The sequence below is a fragment of the Canis lupus genome, chromosome 2 (genome assembly GCF_003254725.2).
Source record: "Canis lupus dingo isolate Sandy chromosome 2, ASM325472v2, whole genome shotgun sequence".
Taxonomy (NCBI): domain Eukaryota; kingdom Metazoa; phylum Chordata; class Mammalia; order Carnivora; family Canidae; genus Canis; species Canis lupus.
The window spans coordinates 70,239,475-70,257,947 of NC_064244.1; the positions used below are offsets into that span (position 1 = coordinate 70,239,475).

Genomic DNA, 18,473 nt, shown 5'->3' on the forward strand with positions numbered 1-18,473 from the left:
TTAAGGATCTTGAGATGAGACCATCCTGGACTGCCTGGGTGGGGTTCTGACTCTGAAAAGCCACCCGGGCAGAAGAGGAGACGCCAGGTGAAGACAGAGACACAGACTTGAGTGGTGCAGCCCCACGGCACGACAGGTGACAGGTGTGGAGCCACCAGAAGTAGGAGGAGTCAGGGAAGGACTCTTCCCAGGCACCTTCAGAGGGAGTGAGGCCCTCCAGACACTCTGTGCACTCCTGGCCTCCAGAACTGTAACAGAATACATTTCTGTTATTTTAAGCTCATGTGAATCTGTTAGGGCAGCCCTAGGAAACTGGTACAAGATGGAAAGACAGATGGAAACGCAACCTTGAGCACCAGATACACCTAGATTTAAGCCCCAGCTCTGTCTCTATCTGTACAAACGTAGGCAAGCTCTAACTTCCCCGAGCCTCAGTCTGCTCCTCTGTGAACTGGGTATGATGATCTTATCACATGAAGGTGGAGCAAGTACCACATGAGTTCATACCTACGATGTCCCTAGCATGCTGCTTATATTGTAGGGGCTTCTCTTGTCTAAATGAGGAAAAAGGCCCCAGCATGACACCTGCTGAGCCGTCCTGGGAGTCCTGGCCTGACCCTGTGATAGCCTTTGGTAACCTGCCACCATTGGGGTGAGACCCAGAGCCCTGTGCTGGAACTGTGTGCCGGAAGAGGCTCTGACCTGTAACACGGAGTTCCAACCTCCTCTCCCACTTTACAGATTGGAAAGCTGAGGCCCAGAGAAGGAAGGACAGTTTCAGGAGGTTACACAGGGTGTCAGTTCCCTGACTCCTGAGAGGCCATGTTCTTTTTTCTCTTCCAAGCTGTCCTCCTAGGAGCTCCTCTGAGAGGAGGGCTCAAGGGGGCTGAGGCCAAAGGGAAAGGGGGGGGCTCCTATCTAAAGCTTCAGAACTCCTGATAAGGGCCTGGGCTCTTAGGAGATGGCTACATTCTAGGTCCCTGTGTCCAGGGAGTAGCCAATGTTACAGATGGATCTGTCCCCCTCACCTTCATCATCTTCATGGTCTCCATCACAGCAGCTCCACTGACTCAGTGCTTACACGGGCCTGACGTCTTCTATTGAATTCTACTGTGGCATTTACATAGATTAGCTCATTTAATTACTCCAGCAACCCTATGAAGTTGCTACTATTATTATCATCTTGTTTTTAAAAAAAGATTTTATTTATTTATTTGAGAGAGAGTGAAAGAGAGAGCAAGTGCATAAGCGGGGGAGGGAGGGCAGAGGGAGAGGGAGAAGCAGGCTCCCTACCCAGCAAGGAGCCCAATGTGGAGCTGGATCCCAGCAGCCTGGGATCACAACCTGAGCTGAAGGCAGACACCTAACCAACTGAGCCACCCAGGTGCCCCTATTATTATCATCCTTATACAGAGGAGGGAAGTGAGACTTGGGGAGTGTTCTGGGTTAAATAGGTGCCCCCCAAATTCATGTCAACGTAGAATCTCCAATGCGATCTTACCTGAAAATAGGGTCTTTACAGATATAATTAAGATGATATAATTAAGATCGCACTAGATGAGGGTGGGCCCTAACTCCCCTATGACGGTGTCCCTATAAGAAGAAACACAGAGACACACATGGAGGGAACCCATGGGAAAACGGACGACAATCGGAAAGGATGCAATCGCACACCCGAGGGATGCCAGGCACTGCCAGCCAGCACCAGAGGCCAGACAGGGGAAGGAGTCTTCCCAAGAACCTTCGCAGGGAGCACGCCATGCTTGATGTCACATTTATGGCCACCCCAACGGGGAAGAATACATTCTTGTTGTTATAAGCCACCCAGCTTATGGTCATTTGTAACGGCAGCCCTAAGATGTGGATACAGAGGAGTTAAGCATCTTGCCAGCCATGGCCTCAAACACAGAAGAATCCCTGTCGGTTCAAAGTGCTCCACTCCCCAGTTCTCCCAACAAAAGGACTTTTTTTTTTTTTTTTTTTTTTTGCATCAGGAATATAAAATGCTAGCACTGAAAGGAGAGGTGGCAGGTGAGCATATTTACTGAACACTTACTCTGTGCCAGTTGTACTGCTAAATGAGTGCCACAGGTGTATTTGTATCCCAAGGAATCTGCACAGGAGGGGAGTATTAGCCCCATTCTACGGGTGAGGAATGTTGAGGCTCAGAGGGGTGAAGTAACTCACTGAAAGTCCCACAGCGAGGAGTGGTGGGGTTGGGCCTTGGGTCCTTCAGACTCCAGAACTCACTAGCCTAACCTCTACCCGCATCATCTTCTCCCTATATATCAAGTTCAATCACTTTGTTTTACAAAAGGAGGATGCCGAGGCACAGCTACAGCAGTGATCACAAAGGTCCTGCCCATGGTGGGGGAATAAACAGCTTAAACAAAGCATCTGCATGCCAGCCAACGGGGTCTAATCGGGGCTCCCTCTATTTGTAGACAAAGGGTGGTTGCTCTTCCCACTGGCAAAACAAGCCCGGGCTGCAGGCTCTGTCCCTGCCCTCCATTTAACAGGGGTGGCAAGTCGCCAGAAATTAATTAGCTGTCTCAGTTTTGGCAAAGCCCAAGGAAGGAAAGTGGTTAATTATAACAAGGCATGTCACAGGAGAAGATTAAAGCCTGGAACACAGAACTAAAGGGACCTGAGTTGGACATGAGAGGGGGCTGGGGTGGCCAGGTCCATGCTCAGCAATGAACAGGGCAGAGGCCTATGCAGTTCAGTTCAAGAATGACAACATGCCCGTGGAAGCCAGGGGGATGGAGACAAGCTTCTCGATGAGAAGCTGGCTCTGCTTCTGGCTTAAGGGTGGCTGGACCAGGCAACGGAGCAGCCAGACACAGCAGAGGCCCCCCGAAAGCAGAGTTCCTCCAGTGTAGCATAGTCAGCCAGCCATGGGTCTCTGGAAATAGGACAAGTCCCTCTGACACACACCTACTGACCTGCTGCCTGAGTGTCAGACCCTCAGCTGTGGCTCTAGCTGTGAACAAAGGCCACTCCTCTCACCCCACACCTGCTCCCCTGAAGAGAGAGGGAGATGAGCAATCAAGTGCTTGGAAAAGTATGTATGGAATGGTGGGGGAGGGACACATAGGACAGGGTAGGAACGTGGGGGGGGGGGCGGTGGGGGTGTCTGTTGGCCTGGGGGCATCAGAGAAGGCTCCCCAGAGGAGAGATTTACTAAGCAGAGAAGCAAAGGGTTACTCTAGAGAGAAGAGAGGCCTGAGGTTCCCGCACATCTTCCCTCTTGTCTTGTGGTTAGGGGATTTTGATTATAGATCCCAAGTACTCCATAGAGAGAATCTCATTGACAAAGTGTCAGCTAGATATTTAGGAAATACTTAGTGATGTCTCCGTAGGGTCAGGGATGGAGCTAGGAAATAGTAGAGAAGATGAAGGGGACACAGATACCACCCTGCAGGAGCAACCAGTGTAAAAGGGAAGGCAAACACTCAAATGAGCAATGGCATTACAACTAGAAAACACTGATTCATGACCATCTACTTGTGTATGGCTCCCCTCGTTCTATGAGAGGCGCGGGCAAAGGCACTTGATTTACATCATTGCACTTCATCCTCCCAATAAATGACTGTGGTAAGAACGATCATTGCATTTGGCAGATGAGGGGACTGAGGCTCAGAGAGGCAGAGATACTTGCCCAAGGTCACACAGCCTATAAGCTCTAGTACTGGAACCCAAGTCCGAGTCTGGCCGATCCTGTGATGATTAGTTTTCTGCATCAACCTGGCCGGGCTCCAGTACCCAGTTATATAATCAAACACCAATCTCGGTGTTGCCATGAAGGGATTTTGTAGATGTGGTTGCTATCTGCAATCAGTTGACTTTAAGGAAGTTACCCTTGGTAATGAGGGTCAACCTTAAGGGCAAAACTGAGGCTTCCCAGGGGAAGAAGAAACTCTTCTGTTGACTGTGGCATCAGCTGTTGCCCGAGAGTTTCCGGCTGCAGCAAGCCTGGCCAGACCCCACAACTGCATAAGCCAACTCCTTCTGTTTTTTTGTTTTTGTTTTTCTGCTAGGACCCTATCTGATACAGACCTGAGGGCCCATGCTCTAGGCCGAGGTGGATCCCAGGGAGCCACACACTCTCCTCACCAGAAATAACACCAGCCCCCATGGAAGTGCTGTAGAGCCTGAGATTTTTACAAGCAAGGTCCCCTGTTTGAAGCCTTGTGATATTACCAAAGCACGGGCTCATTTTTGCCAAGTCGGATTTGATGAGTTCTTGATTATTCTGATTCCTTACCATCACCACGTAAATGTCCCACAATTCCATGTAAAAATACTACGTGCAAATTTGTCATTCTTAGCGACCACAGTGTGGGTGATACAGGGATGAAACAACCTGTCTTCAGCCCCCAAGGGACACTCTTTGAGGACAAGGGGCAAGGCAGGCCCTGTGCAGGGCACGTCACATCCATCCTCTCCTTCGACTCACACCCACCGTGGGAAGTGGAGAGCTATGTATTCCCATTTTGTTCACAGAAGGAACCCGACCCACAGGGCAGAGGCACTTGTCTAGGAGTACGGTGTGAACAGAACCAGGATGCAAAGTCAGATGTTCCAAAAAACCCAGGTTTCTCACCTCTAGGCCTTTGGGCATGCTGTGCCTTACTTATCATATATCTGTCTGCCAGACACACAAGAGTTTCACTTTTGTTTTATTTATTAACAATTTATTATTTTAATAACTTTATAACTCAATCCACCCTGTTCCACGGCATCTCCTAATCCCGGGTGCTATTAAAAAAAAAAAAAAGGTCATTTTTCACGTTGGAATCAAAGGCTGTCACAGTCTCTTTGCACACACAGGCTCTGGGAGTCAGGGGGGCCTCAGTTCACTGGCTGACTGCTACTTACCAACTGTGGCCCTGGGCAAGTGATTTCGCTTTTCTGAGCCTCAGTTGTCCTCATCTGTCAAATGGAGAGAAATATGGTCCCAGCCTCAGAGAGTCAGGGGAATTGAGTGAGATAATACTCGAGAGGTGCTCAGCACAGAGCTGGCCACCTTGTCAGCACTCAAGAAAGGTCAGCAGCACTATTTTCAGCATCAAGTCCTGTGGAGTCAATATGTCACGCTTTGCTGGGATGACAAGGCTTGCGCAGGTGAAGGGAGTGTCTCAGGGGCTACCTGCCCCTCCTGGCGGGCAGCCCTCTGGCCACAGGCTGGGCTCCACTTCCCTGCCCCAACTCTCCCAGGGAGGAACGGAAAATCACTAGAAGGGGGGCATTTCCCAGCACTTCAGGAGGATGAGTTTTCGTAACCAAGGGAAACAGATTATCTCTATCCGTCCTGCAGAGGCATCTGGGCTGGCCGGGAGAAGCAGTTTTCCTCCCTTGGCTTAATCCTGTCCCTGGTTCCCCAGTGCCGGGAAACCAGCCAGAAGGCATCATTATCACCAACAACTTCCTGTTCCAGGCAAGGCCCTGAGCTGGGACCATACATCATCTCCATTCACCTTCACTGTTCCCTCTCCCCAACCTCACCATGTACAACTGTAACCCCACCATTCTCTCTCTCTCCAGGCCTCTTTTAGTTGACCTCTTGGCCTATAGCCTTGGCCTTACATCTACTTATTTATTGTCTATCTTTTCCCCCACTGGAATGTTAGCTTCATGAGGGCAGGGACTATGCCTTTTTTTTCTTTTTTTTTTTAAGATTTTATTTGTTTGAAAGACAGAGAGGTCGTAAGCAGGGAGGAAGGGTAGAGAGGGAAGCAGACTCCCGACTGAGCAGGGAGCCCAGTAAGAGATCAATCCCAGAACCCCAGGATCATGACCTGAGCCAAAGGCAGATGCTTAACTGACAGAGCCACCCAGGCACCCAGGGACTGTGTCTTGATCACTGTTACGTGCATAGCCCCCAGAACCATGCCTGGTATTAGGAGGAGCTGCTGAATGTGTTTGCCACAACCCTGCAATGCAGGTGATTTTCTATCATCCCCATCTTACAAATGAGAAAACAGGCTTGGTGAGGTGAGCCCAAGGATGAAGGCCAGCAAGAAGCAGATCTGTGTTTGAACCCCGATCTCTCTGCATCTGAAGGATGTGGCTGCCTTGCCAGCTGCTGGCTGTGCCCCAGGACGCTTGGACTTCTTTGGGCCTTTGGGATGTCAGTGGCTCCCAGGCCAGGCTGCCCTGTACAGGTACCCACTCTGCATGCTCCTGGGTATGACTATTTTTAGCTACCCTTTGGCTCTCCCTTAGCCCAGGTAATCCCAAGAGTAGAAAGAGATGCAAGAGGCAACAAGGGGTTAGGAAAGGCAAGTTCCAGTGCTGCCATGGCCACTAACTCAAGAGACACAACCTCTCCAAGCTTCAGTTCCATTTTTAAATTAGAGGGACTGAACCTGGCATATGAGTGGCAGAGGACAGGCCAGTGGTTAAGAGTGTGGGCCCTGAGATCAGAGTGACCTGATTTCAGTCTGACTCCAGGACTTTGCTCGTGTAACAGAACTCTGTGCCTCAAGCTTCTTCACTTATAAATGGAAGCAAAAACTCACCTCATGTGGGTCTGTGAGAATTAAAGGGGTAGTATCCATATCTCTCTAGGCCGACTGCCTGGCACAAAATAAGTGTTCAGTAAAGAGAATCATCGTCCATGATTCAAAGCTCTCCACCTCGGTGAAAAGGTCACCTCGGCAGCGGGGGGAAGACGGAGGCCATTTCCGCCTCTCCCTATGCTGTGTGCGTTGAAAGGGGCTCTTTGACCTCACAGGACTTTGAAGTTTGAGTTCTTTCGATTCATCAAGACTCAGAAAGCTACAGAAGACGAGATTCTTTTCCGTACACACCCACCCTGGCCAGAGACAAAGCTGTTGATTTCTGCAGCTGCACAGGGAGCTATAAATCAATAGAATCCAATCCAGACACCCCATCCCACCCCATATCCCCCAGCTGGTAATAGGACCGCTGCAGCCAATGATGGTAAATTGCTAATTTAAGCCAGGCTTTCTGCTCAAGCCCACGATTATCCCTCTTCCTGTGCATGTTATGATGTTCTGGGTAGCCAATTGGATTTAGAGGTCCCAGGACTCTGAGGTTAATGAAATCATGCCTTGCCCTTTGCGCAGCCTCCAGACAGGCATCATCTGCCAGGAAGGGTAGAAGGGGGATCTGAGATCACAGCATCTCTGAATCTCAGTGTTGGGGAGAGGAGCCTACAGTTATGTTTCTCTTTTTCTGCACCCAAATCTCCAATGCCGTGCCTCCACCCAGTGGTTTTCCAGTGTCCTCTTGCATACCTTCAGAGATGGGAAGCTCCCTACATTACACAGCAGCTCATACCTTCTTGGAGAGTTTCTTTTTTTTAAAGATTTATGTGTTTATGTTAGAGGGAGAACGTGCATGTGTGAGAGTACAGTGGGAGGAGTACAGAGGGAGAGAGAGAGGAAAACTTAAGCAGACTCCATGCTGAGCATGGAGCCCGATGTGGGGCCTGATCTTACAACCCTGAGATCACAACCTGAACTGAAACCAAGAGAGATAGATGCCCAACCAACTGTACCACCCAGGCGCCCCTGGAGAGCTTTAACTGTTGGAAAATTTCTTGTAGAAGTAAAAATAGGTGTGACAAATATAAGGGTTCAAGAATGTTCACAGATGCACTGTTTAGATTGCCATAATACTGGAAATAACATAAGCCCCCCCAACAAATAGAACACATTCATACAATGCAGCCATCAAACAATCATGTTTTCAAAGAACGTTTGATAACATGACAACACACTCATGATATAATATCAAGTGAAAAGTCTACTTACAAGGTATAATATATAACATGATCACTGTTCCAATACTGTGATCCTGCTATCATTAAAGTACACACACACACACACACACACACACACACACACACACAGGCAGAGAGAGAGAGAGAGAGATGGAAAGGAAATACACCAAAATGATGAAGCTTTTTTCTTTGTAGTGAGATTATGGGTAATATATATGTCTCTACTTCTCCATATTTTCTGAAATAACTGTGTTACCTTTACAGCAAAAGAAAATTTCTAATATTGAGCTAATAAAACTTCCCTATACAATCTACCCAATAATTCCAGTTCCTCTGGGGCTCAATAAATACTGATCAATGGGGCACCTGGGTGGCTCAGTTGATTAAGCGTCTGCCTTCGGCTCAGGTCATGATCTCAGGTTCCTGGGATCAAGCCCATGTCCTGTCAGGTTCCCTGATCAACAGGGAGTCTGCTTCTCCCTCTCCCTCTGCTCTCCCCCCACCTCGCCCCCAGCTGGTGCCCTCTCTCTTAAATAAATAAAATATCTTAAAAAAAATAAATGCCAGTTGAATGAATGAAAAGCAAGCCTTTGAAACAGACACGATAGGGATCCCTGGGTGGCTCAGCGGTTGAGCGTCTGCCTTTGGCTCAGGGCGTGATCCTGGAGTCCCCAGGATTGAGTCCCACATCGGGCTCCCTGCATGGAACCTGCTTCTCCCTCTGCCTATATCATTGCCTCTCTCTCTGTTTCTCTCATTAATAAACAAATAAAATCTTAAAAAGGAAAGAAAGATGGGATCCCTGGGTGGCGCAGCGGTTTGGCGCCTGCCTTTGGCCCAGGGCGCGATCCTGGAGACCCGGGATCGAGTCCCACGTCAGACTCCCTGCGTGGAGCCTGCTTCTCCCTCTGCCTGTGTCTCTGCCTCTCTCTCTCTCTCTCTCTCTCTCTCTCTGTGACTATCATAAATAAATAAAAATTAAGAAAAAAAAGAATGAAAGAAAGAAAGAAAGAAAGAAAGAAAGAAAGAAAGAAAGAAAGAAAGAAAGAGAGAGAGACATGATAGAAAATGTTTACTGTAAACTTGCCAAATGCCTGCTTGGGTGCTGAAGTCCTTCACATCAGGCCCCATGAACTTCTCAAAACCACCCTGTGAAGCTCTAACGCTACTCCCATTTCACAGATGAGAAAACTGAGGCTGTGTATTGCCGAGGCTCGCTCTCTTAGTAACAGCACAGCTGGGTCCCGATTGCATGTCAGCCCACGCAGAGGCCTTGGAGGTTTGCAGACAGCAGAGCCCGCTCCTCCCTTCCTCTAACTATGTGTCACTAGCTCTCGCCCCAGCTATCCTGTGGACAACAGTGCCAGAGCGGACATGGAGTGGGTCTGGAGTCAGAAAGACCTGAGTTTGCACCTTTTGGACTGTGAGAGGCGGCCGCTCCTCTGAGCCTTCCCATCCTCATCTATAAATAAGAATCTACAGCCCCCATTGCAGGGCTGTCATGCAGCCGGAAAAGCCTCTGGCATGTGGCGGAGGCTCAGGAGAGGCTTCTTGGTGCCCTTGGTGACTCGGGGCTCACCCCAGTGGGTCTGTGAGTCACACACACTCCCCAGGGAACGGCCCGGAGAACTGGGAAGTGGCAGGCCAGGGGCCAAGGCCAGGAGGTGCCACGGAGACACCAATCAGGGCTAAAGCTTGCTCTCCCTGCTGAGCCTCACCGGGGGTCAAATGGCTCAGCCTCCTGCCTTCTTGAAGGTCTGACACACTTATTTTTTTTAAGAGGACATTTTTGGTTTGTTTGTTTTTAGAGAGGGAGGATGAGGGAGACAGAGAATCCTAAGCATTTTTGTAAAGGGAGAGGGAGACAGAGAATCCGAAGCAGGCTTCATGCCCAGAGTGGAGCCCAACGCGGGGCTCAATCTCATGACCCTGAGATCATGACCTGAGCCAAAATCAAGAGTCGGACGCTTAACCACTGAGCCTCCAAGGTGCCCCAGCACTCCATTTTAGAAAGGGGACAACTGACACCAGGGTTTTGGTGACCCATCCAAAGTGGCACAGCTCTCTTCCATCGCCCTTGAGCCAGCCTGTTTTCCCTGCACTGCGGCCCTCCTCCTCCTTCCCACCCCATGCCCACCCATACCCAATTCATCCTCTTGAACACCATTCCACCCACATTGCTCTAAAGTCCTCTTCCCCAAGGCCTGTGGCTCCCAGCTCCCTCATTTCCCACCTTACCGTGGGACCCGAGAGCCAGTCCAGCCTCAGCTTCCACTGCCTAGACCCGCAACTCCTGCCTCAGTGTAGCCTTTGGCCCCTGACATAACCATGCCGGCCTGTCTCCAGGTCTCTCCTCCATCTCTCCACCATTCCTCCTCCCCACCAGCGCGGTCCAGCCAAAGCTCAGTGCACAGCGGATGCTCCTGACAACCCTGCCAGGCTGAGGAGGACACCTACTTGCGAGGCAGATCGGGCTTTTGTCCCTGCAGCCTTTCCACCTTCAAAGCCACCCAGCCCCTGGCACTTACTCAGCTCCACCACGGTAAAATTCCCCGCCCTCTGCAGCTCTCAGTGATCCTGGGAACCTCTCTTTGTTCATGCTGTTCCCTCTGCTGGGAATGTTCCGCCCCTCTCCAAGTAGCCAACTGCTCCTGCCCCTTCACGACTCAGCACAGGCGGTACCTCCTCTGGCTGGGTCAGGTGCTTGTGCTGGCCTCCCACAGCTCTGGAGGCCAGAGGCCTTGCTGGAGCTTCAGCTGAGAGTCTGAGCCATGGGGGTTGAGGCTGGGCAGGCCTGGCAGGGGTCGGCATCAGCAAATGCTTGTTGAATAAGTAGATGTGTGGATTATTCAGGAAGCAGGGAAGGGCCAAAGATGGAAAGTGTAAACAGGTCCCCCAGCCGCGCTCGGCCCACCTGGAGCAGCAGCCGGGGTGTGCTAGTTAATCACAGCACCCAGCACACGCTGAGGGCCTACTGTGTGCCAGGTGCTGTGCTGCAGCCTTTATATCCATGAGCTCGTTGGATCCTCCCCCAAAGCTCCCCTGATCACACCAATTTTGCAGATGTAGAAATGAGGTTCAGGGAGCTGTTTGCCCAAAGCCACACCACCAGGACATGGTCCAGCTGAGATTAAGACCTGGCACTTCCTGATCCCCAGCCATGACCTCTACCACTCACTGCACTGTGTCACCTCACTGGATCTCACCCTGGGTCCACAGACCCCAACCCAGGTTAGAGACGGGAGGGAGACAAGAAGGCAAGGGGCTCATTCTGGGCCTCCAAAAACCAAGGTGGGGACTCAGAGCTCCCAATCCTGCAAAGTCCCAGCAGCCTCTGGCACCTTGGCAGTAGAAAGACCGGCAGCCAGAACTCCTCATTCATCTGTCATGACCCTGTCCCCATCCATGCGGCCCGGGGCCAAGCTCCCTTCCCAGCTCTGCTCTGCACTGCAGGCGCTCGGGATGGGAGGGAAAACATCCTGCTTGACCAATGTTGTTTTGTCATCTTTAGGGCAAAGGTTTTCATGAGTCAGGTACTATGATCCACACTCTATAAATGAAGAAACTCGGGTGCAGGGTCACAATCCAACTCATTAAAGAGCTTAGTAAACGGCAGAGCCTGCACCAGATAGGAGGAAAAGTCAGAAGATTTAGGGACCAAGGGAGAGACCAAGGGGCAGAGAAGCACCGCAGGAAACAGTCATGACGAGGCAGGCTGAGGCTGGTTATATGCAGGGGTGGAGGGGGGTGGAGGGGGGTGGAGAGAGGGGTGGTAAGAGACACAGCAGGGCACGAGTGGGAGACGGCAGGCAGGGAGACGGGGCAGGCTAGGGAACAGACAGGTGGCCACGTGGAAAAGCATCGACTCCACTCTCCTGCCTGGATTCTGGGGCAGGCAAACTAGGAAGTCCTGGGCCATGCAGAGGGAAGATATAGGGGGTCACCTGTCAGAGATGGGGGTGTGCTAAGCCCTTCACACCCTGTCCTACCCAGCGGGCCACCAGTGGGAACTCTGAGATGCCAGCCCCGCTCAGGGCACTGACCTGACCGCCAGCAAGAGGGGTTGTCGGGCATCTGCTCTGAGCACCCACAGGGTTACCACGGTGGCTGAACTCACACTGAGGGACTAGATGATGCTCTGCCTGGGGACCCAATGTCCCCCCCAAATCCTGCTCATACTTCACAGAAGCATCAGGAACCACAGAACACAATTTTTTGTTTGCTAAGAGCACAATTCCCTGAGGCCCCTCTCGTGCATCCAGAAGGAAGAGTGGGCTTCTCAAGCGGGTCCCTGAAGTAGGGAGAGGGCCAGAGTGTGGGGGAGGCGGGAATGGAGGCTGCTTCATGATTCTGAGGTTCTTTGTTCTTAGCTCCTCATCCCTGTCAGGCTTCTGGTCAGAGGTTCTTCCCTCAGCTTCTTACCTCGTTACCCACTCCTCATCCTTCAGCTCCTCAGAGGTCTTCTCTGAACTTTCTGACCAGGTGAGACCCCCACACACCCACCATGGGCTCCCAAAGTCCCCACCTGCTCTCCCATCGCCCTCAGCACTGCTACAAATTCGATTGTTAGATGACTAGCTGATGATCGTCATTCCTCCCACCATGAGGGCAGAGACGGTGTGGTTTTTTTCCTCACCATTGTATCTCAGCATCTAGCACAGTGTATCCATAGAATTTTCCTGAATGAGTTAATTCTTTTCATTCCTTCACATAGAGACAATCCCTTTTCTCAAAGCGGGTAGATGGCTCAGCTACAACACTCACAGCAGCCCCTGACACATCGCTGCTATTCCCTCCTTACAGGGGAAGAAATGAGCTTCAGGGAGGTAAAGCTGCTAACCCAAATACACAGCAAGGAAGTGGCTTTGAACTCAGGGTTTGAACTTAGACACGGCTGGCTTCAGAGCCCCACCTCTGCCCTTGCTTCCCAACTCCCTTCCCACCCCAAGGATTTCTCAGGATCTTCCTTTGGAAACCTGCACCCACCTCCAAGTGCCCGAGCTCAGGACTGACAAGCAGAATTTGTTCCTTCAACCATTCATTCATTCACCCAATCAACTGACTCATTTATTGGTTGTGCCAAGGCCTGCATGAGGTACCAGGAAACCAGACAGATCGGGGGCTTCTCTCCATCCTGGGCTCCCCTCTGTCCACTGCTCTTGGGGCTCTGGCAGCAGAAGTAGAGCACCAGGCAGCGGCCCTCTCCTCAGCCTCCCTGTCAGTGGGGAAGAATTAAGCACCAGCCCCATCATTACCCCTCCCGCCCCCCTGGACAGCAGCCTAAAATACCTGGGCCAGAAAATGTGTAGGTTCACAATCCTTTTGTCTCCATTGTTCTCTGATGATCTGGGACACAAAGAGGGACAGAATTTTGCCCCTTTTTCCTTCCATGCAATTCTTTGACTATCCCCTTCCCCCGGCAGCTCTGGAAAAAGTTCGAGACTTGGAGTCACAAGACCAGGGTCTTAGCTCCACGTCTGCAGCTGGCTGTGGGACCTTCAGAGAACAAATCACCCCACCTCTCTCTAAACCACAGACTGCACATCTGCAAGATGGAGGGGATCATATTGAGGATTCTAATGCCTATCCCACAGGCTTGTAGGTGAGAATTAAATCACTCAGACCCAGAGAGACAGTTATCACATAGATGATTGGCCCAAGAAATGTCTTAGCAACATGGGGACCTATGGGGGACAGCTATGCTGCTTGCAAGATGCATCTGACAATGGGATCTGGGGAAGGTTGGTGGGGAGAAGCCTTAGCAAACTAAGCCTAGAGCATTCCCTGAGCAGACCCTCAGAAGTGAGGGGCCTTCTCCTAGCTCACTGGGAGTGGGGGGCTGTGCTCATCAGCCCAACAGCCAGAGTCTCTGAAGAAGAGACTGGGAATGGGATTACTTCAGCACCTAGAGCTCCCCCGAGAGGGTATGTGCATGGAACCTGGAACTCAGAATCTAATCTACCCTCAGGCTCACCTCAGGACAAGTGCCTCTTTCACCCTCCCTTCTTTAAAAGGCACTAGATGCTAAGGGATCTGGAAATTTTCTCCTCTTCATGACACAGACAGCTTCCATTTCCTGGGTCCAGGCACTAGGCCAGCTACATTCTATATGTTTGTTCACTGATACTTTACAAAAACTGTGTTGAAGAAGGTTCTATTATTACCCCATTTTATAGATGAAGAAAGTGAGGCTCAAAGAGGCCACGTGACATACCCAAGCCACAGAGCCAGTTCATGGCAGAGCTGGGATTCATACTCAGGTCGGCCCCACTCTAAAGCCTGTACCACCTCCAACAACGAAGTGGGAAGAATCACTGGCAAAACGCACAGCAAAGATCAATCCTGCCTGTGCCTGGAGAAATTCTCCCACTGTAGCTGGTAATGAGTCACTGAGAGCACAGGAAATTCTTGTGCCCTCCACTCTTCCTGGGGGAGCAAAGATGCCAAAGCTCCCTCAACACCCACACACCCATCCAATCCAACGCCCAACACTCTGTCCTGCAGAGAGCCTAGACTCTGGAATTCAGACTGCCAACTGAGGAGATGGGGTCTCTATCCTTCAGACAAGGAAACTGAGACACATGGGGCAGAAGGTGGGACAGGACGACTTGGGTGCCCACTGAGATGGGCATTGGTGACTGGGCTGAGACCACAGTTCCTATCTCCAGCCTCTGAGTCCACATCTCTCCTGCTGGGTGGCACTACAGCCCAGAGAGGTTTAGGGCTGTGCCCTTGGTCAACCAGCACGGATGACCCATCTCCAACTATCAGTAAATACAAGGGCATCTTTGTTGTTAGAAGGATAGGAGTTTCCTTTCGATCCCTTTTGCCCACGTCTGAGCTAGCAGAACTGGGTCAGGAGGCTGCTTCCAGGCAAGCCGATGATGTTTTGGGATCTGAGAAAGTCCCAGCAGTCTACATAGATACCGAGAAGAGAATTTCGCTTCCTGAGCTGGAGGCACAAACTCCACTCCCGCCCCAACCAACCAGTGCTGCCTGGAGCAGAAAGAAAAGCCTGTGAGAGAAGAGGAGAGAGTGACACGGGGCACTTGTGAGGCGCTGAGGCTTCGCTGAATCACATCCAGGGCTGGAGACCAGATGGCCACTGAGGAGGGAAGCAGAGAACTGACCGGCGGCCCACAGCCGTTGCCCAGCGGACCCAGGAACCACGGGCTCTCCATCAATGGACACACACGCAGGCGCCCAAGCCCAAGGCTCCAAAGCCACCGCCCCCCACGCCCCCAGTGTGCTCTGCTCCCCCTGGATTTCAGGGATTTGACAAGAAACAACACGCTCACATAGTCACAGTCTCATCCAGAGAGAATCGCCCACTGATGGTGCGGGACAAGCACAGCACAGGAACCCCAAGGGGTGGCCATCAAATGGGACTTGGCAAGCGCCCCCACAGCAGCGTGCAGACACCCAAGCACTCCCCTGCCCCCACACCTGCCCAGACGGCTGTGTCCCCCGGCGCCCACTCCCAGGAGGGTTTTGGGGGTCCAAACCTTCAATACATCTGTACTGTCACAAACACAGAATCCCCCGCTGGCAAACTGTGGCAGACACCCTAACTGTCGCCAAAGTATCCCACATCGCCTAGTGCAGAAGCCAGGGGACGCGAACAAACGATCAAATGTTATTCGGTGCCACACACACACTCACACACACTCGCTCCACACGCAGGTGCAGCGTCCTTCTCGCGGTCCGCTCCGGGCGGGCTCCCCTGCGGGAGGCGGAGGCGCGGGGCGCCCGGGGCGGCGGGGCGCGCCTCACCCCGAGGGCCCGGCCGCCGCCGACTCACCGGACGATGCCGAACATGACGAGCACGTTGCCCAGCAGCCCCACGGCGCACACGGCCGAGTAGAGCGCGGTGATGGCCACGGCCAGGGCGAGGGACGAGGCGCTCCGGGCGCCCGGCGGCCCCGACGCATTGGCGCCGGCGCTGGGGAAGGCGCCGGGGAGCGCGTCCGAGGCGTTGGCGAGGAGCGGGGGCTGCAGCTCGGCGCGGGCGGAGGGGGCGGGCTCCATGGCGGCCGGGCGCCGCGTCCCTCCCGCCGTGCGCCCTGGGCGCAGACCCCCGTGCGAGGCGCGCGAGGCCCGAGGCGGCGGCCCCGACGCCGCGGGCTGCAGCGCCCCGGCCGCCCCGCCGGCCCCGCGCCCTCCGCCCGCCCCCCGCGCCCGGCCGCCCTCCCGCCCTCCCGCCCTCGCGCCCCGAGCGCTCTGAGCCCGAGCCGCTGCCGGCTCCTCGGACGCGCCCGCCGCGCGCACCACGTGGCCCGGAGGCGGCCGCCAGTCTGCGCCCGCGACCGGGGGCGGGCGCTGCACCACCGGCTGGGAGCCGGGCCCAGCCCGGCCGGGGAGGCTCCCCACTGCTCCCGGGGCCGCTCCCCGGGCTCGGGCGCCCCCGGACCCCGGCGGGCTCCCCTCCGCACCCTTTGGAGTCAGAAGGACCTGGATGTGAATCCCGCGTCTCGCCCCCATCCTAACGCGGAAGAAAGTGACCTTGGGCGAGTCACTTAAGCTCTCTCAGCCTCATTTTCCTCGACTGTAAAAGGGGCATCATTGCACCACCTCGCTCAGAGGGGTGTCGTGGACATTAAGATGACCCGCGTAAAGAACTCAGCTCAGTGCCAGGCACACAGTACGTGCTCCATAAATGGCATTATTAGCCATGATTTTCTGGTGCCACATTCATTCGCTCAACAGCTATTTGGGAGGGGGCAAATAAAATAAGAGCCGGTACTACTGGGGATCCATTCGTTAGTGCACGAGACCAGATGTATCTGGGGCAGACGTCCTGGGGTTTACAGCCCAGGAGGGAATCAATCTTAAGATCACACTGCTGAAGACAAAGTAAAGGAAAGCAAGGCGTTCCTGTGGCAGGGCCGGCAAAAGCCAGAGGTCACCATGGGAGTTTGGGGAGGAACTAACTTAGGGAAAAAAACAACTAAAGGACACCACGTGTGCAAAGACCCTGTGGTCGGAGGAACTAAAAGGAGGCCAGGAAGAAGAGAAAGCAGGGAGCAAGCGTGAAGAGAGTGGGATGATGTAGCAGGCAGGGTCTCAAGGACTACCTTAAGGATCACTCTGGCTGCTACAGGAGCACGGGGGGCGGAGCACTTCCTGACCAGTCCAGACCCAGAGCCATCCTCCTTTCTGGGGCTTCTGCCCTTCCTAGAATATTCTCTTCACCAACTATTATTCTGTTCCAGGCACTGTGATAAGCACTTTATTCATGCATCAACCCTTCAGAGTAGATTCTATTATTAGTATGCCCATTTTACAGATGAGAAGACTACGCTGGGTACTATTTTATCCCCTATGGTAATTATTTCTTTTTTTTAAAGAATATTTATTTATTTATTTACTTACTTACTTACTTACTTACTTATTTATTTATGAGAGTAAGAGAGTGAGAGAAAGAAAGACAGATGCCTGGGTGGCTCAGCAGTTGAGCTTCTACCTTCAGCTGAGGGTGTGATCCATCTGGCTCCCTGCATGGAGCCTGCTTCTCCCTTCACTTGTGTCTCTGCCTCTCTGTGTGTCTCTCATAATAAATAAATAAATAAATAAATAAATAAATAAATAAATAAATAAAATCTTTTAAAAAAAATAAGAGAGAGAGACCATAGAGGGAGGGGGAGAAGCAGGCACCCTGCTGACCAGGGAGCCCAATACAAGACTCTGTTCTAGGACCCTGGGATCATGACCTAAGCTGGAGATAGATGCCCAACCAACTGAGCCACGTGGTGCGCCTATGGTAATTATTTCTATCTGAGCTGTTTCCTCCTTGGGAAAACCAGGCCTGATCGATCCCTACACCAGTAGAGGGCTGGGATCACAATGGATGTTCAGGAAATAATGACTAAATGAATAAAAGTCCCAAGGGGGAATAGAATGGGACAGTATTGGGGTTCCCAAGCTCTAGACTCTGGGGAGATGCTCTTGGCCCTGTGAGTGGCCTTTCACTCATATCACTCTCCAGCTTGAGTCACTCAACTATGTGCAGGGGGCTCTTTCCCTTTCTGAGAAAGAACAAAGCCAGGATTCCTAAGTTCACCCTCCTCTTTGTTCTCTTTGCCTCTCCCAGCTGCTGTCCAAGCCCTTCTACCAGCTACAGCAGACTCCCATCCCCAAGGCTTTCCCACTCAGCCATCTAAGGACTCATCAGATAGGCCATTTTTTTAAGGTTACTTTTTTTTTTTTTTAAGTAAACTCTACACCAACATGGGGCTTGAAGCCTTGACCTCAAGATTAAGAGTCTCATGCTCTACAGACTAAGCCAGGCAGGTGCCCCCAGATAGGCAATTTTTGTTCTGTGTTTTGTTCACAAGGGTTGCCAAAACTCTCCCTTGTCCCAAAGGGCATGGAACTCTGGTGCCAACAGGCAGAAATTGGGACGAGAAGGAAGAGGGCCACTTTATTAGTGTCCCCCTTTCTACCTCGCCAACAAGCCAAATTTTTTCCTACCTCAGGACTTTTGCACACTCTATTTCTTTCACTTGGAAGGCTCAGCCAATTCTCCAGGCTAAATGCTATCCAACCCTCAAGTTTCAGCTTAAATATTACTTCCCTCATGAAACCTTCACTGACTAGCCCCCATCGACTAGAGTCGGTGCCCCTGTTATTTGTTCTTGTGGCATCATGTACCTCTTCTTTATAGAATATCCACATACTTATTTGTGTGATCATTGGATTTTTGTGTTACACCTTTACAACA

The 18,473-nt window shown here is 52.1% G+C and overlaps 1 protein-coding gene across 1 annotated transcript in view; it reads right to left on the reverse strand.

Annotated features, from left to right (window-relative positions):
• OPRD1 (opioid receptor delta 1) overlaps positions 1–15,781 on the reverse strand; it is a 32,528-nt gene extending 16,747 nt beyond the window's left edge. The window contains exon 1 of the mRNA XM_025447938.3: positions 15,555–15,781. Coding sequence (XP_025303723.3) covers positions 15,555–15,781 — 227 coding nt within the window. The remainder of the gene's footprint in view (positions 1–15,554) is intronic.
• Between the last annotated feature and the right edge of the window lie 2,692 nt (positions 15,782–18,473).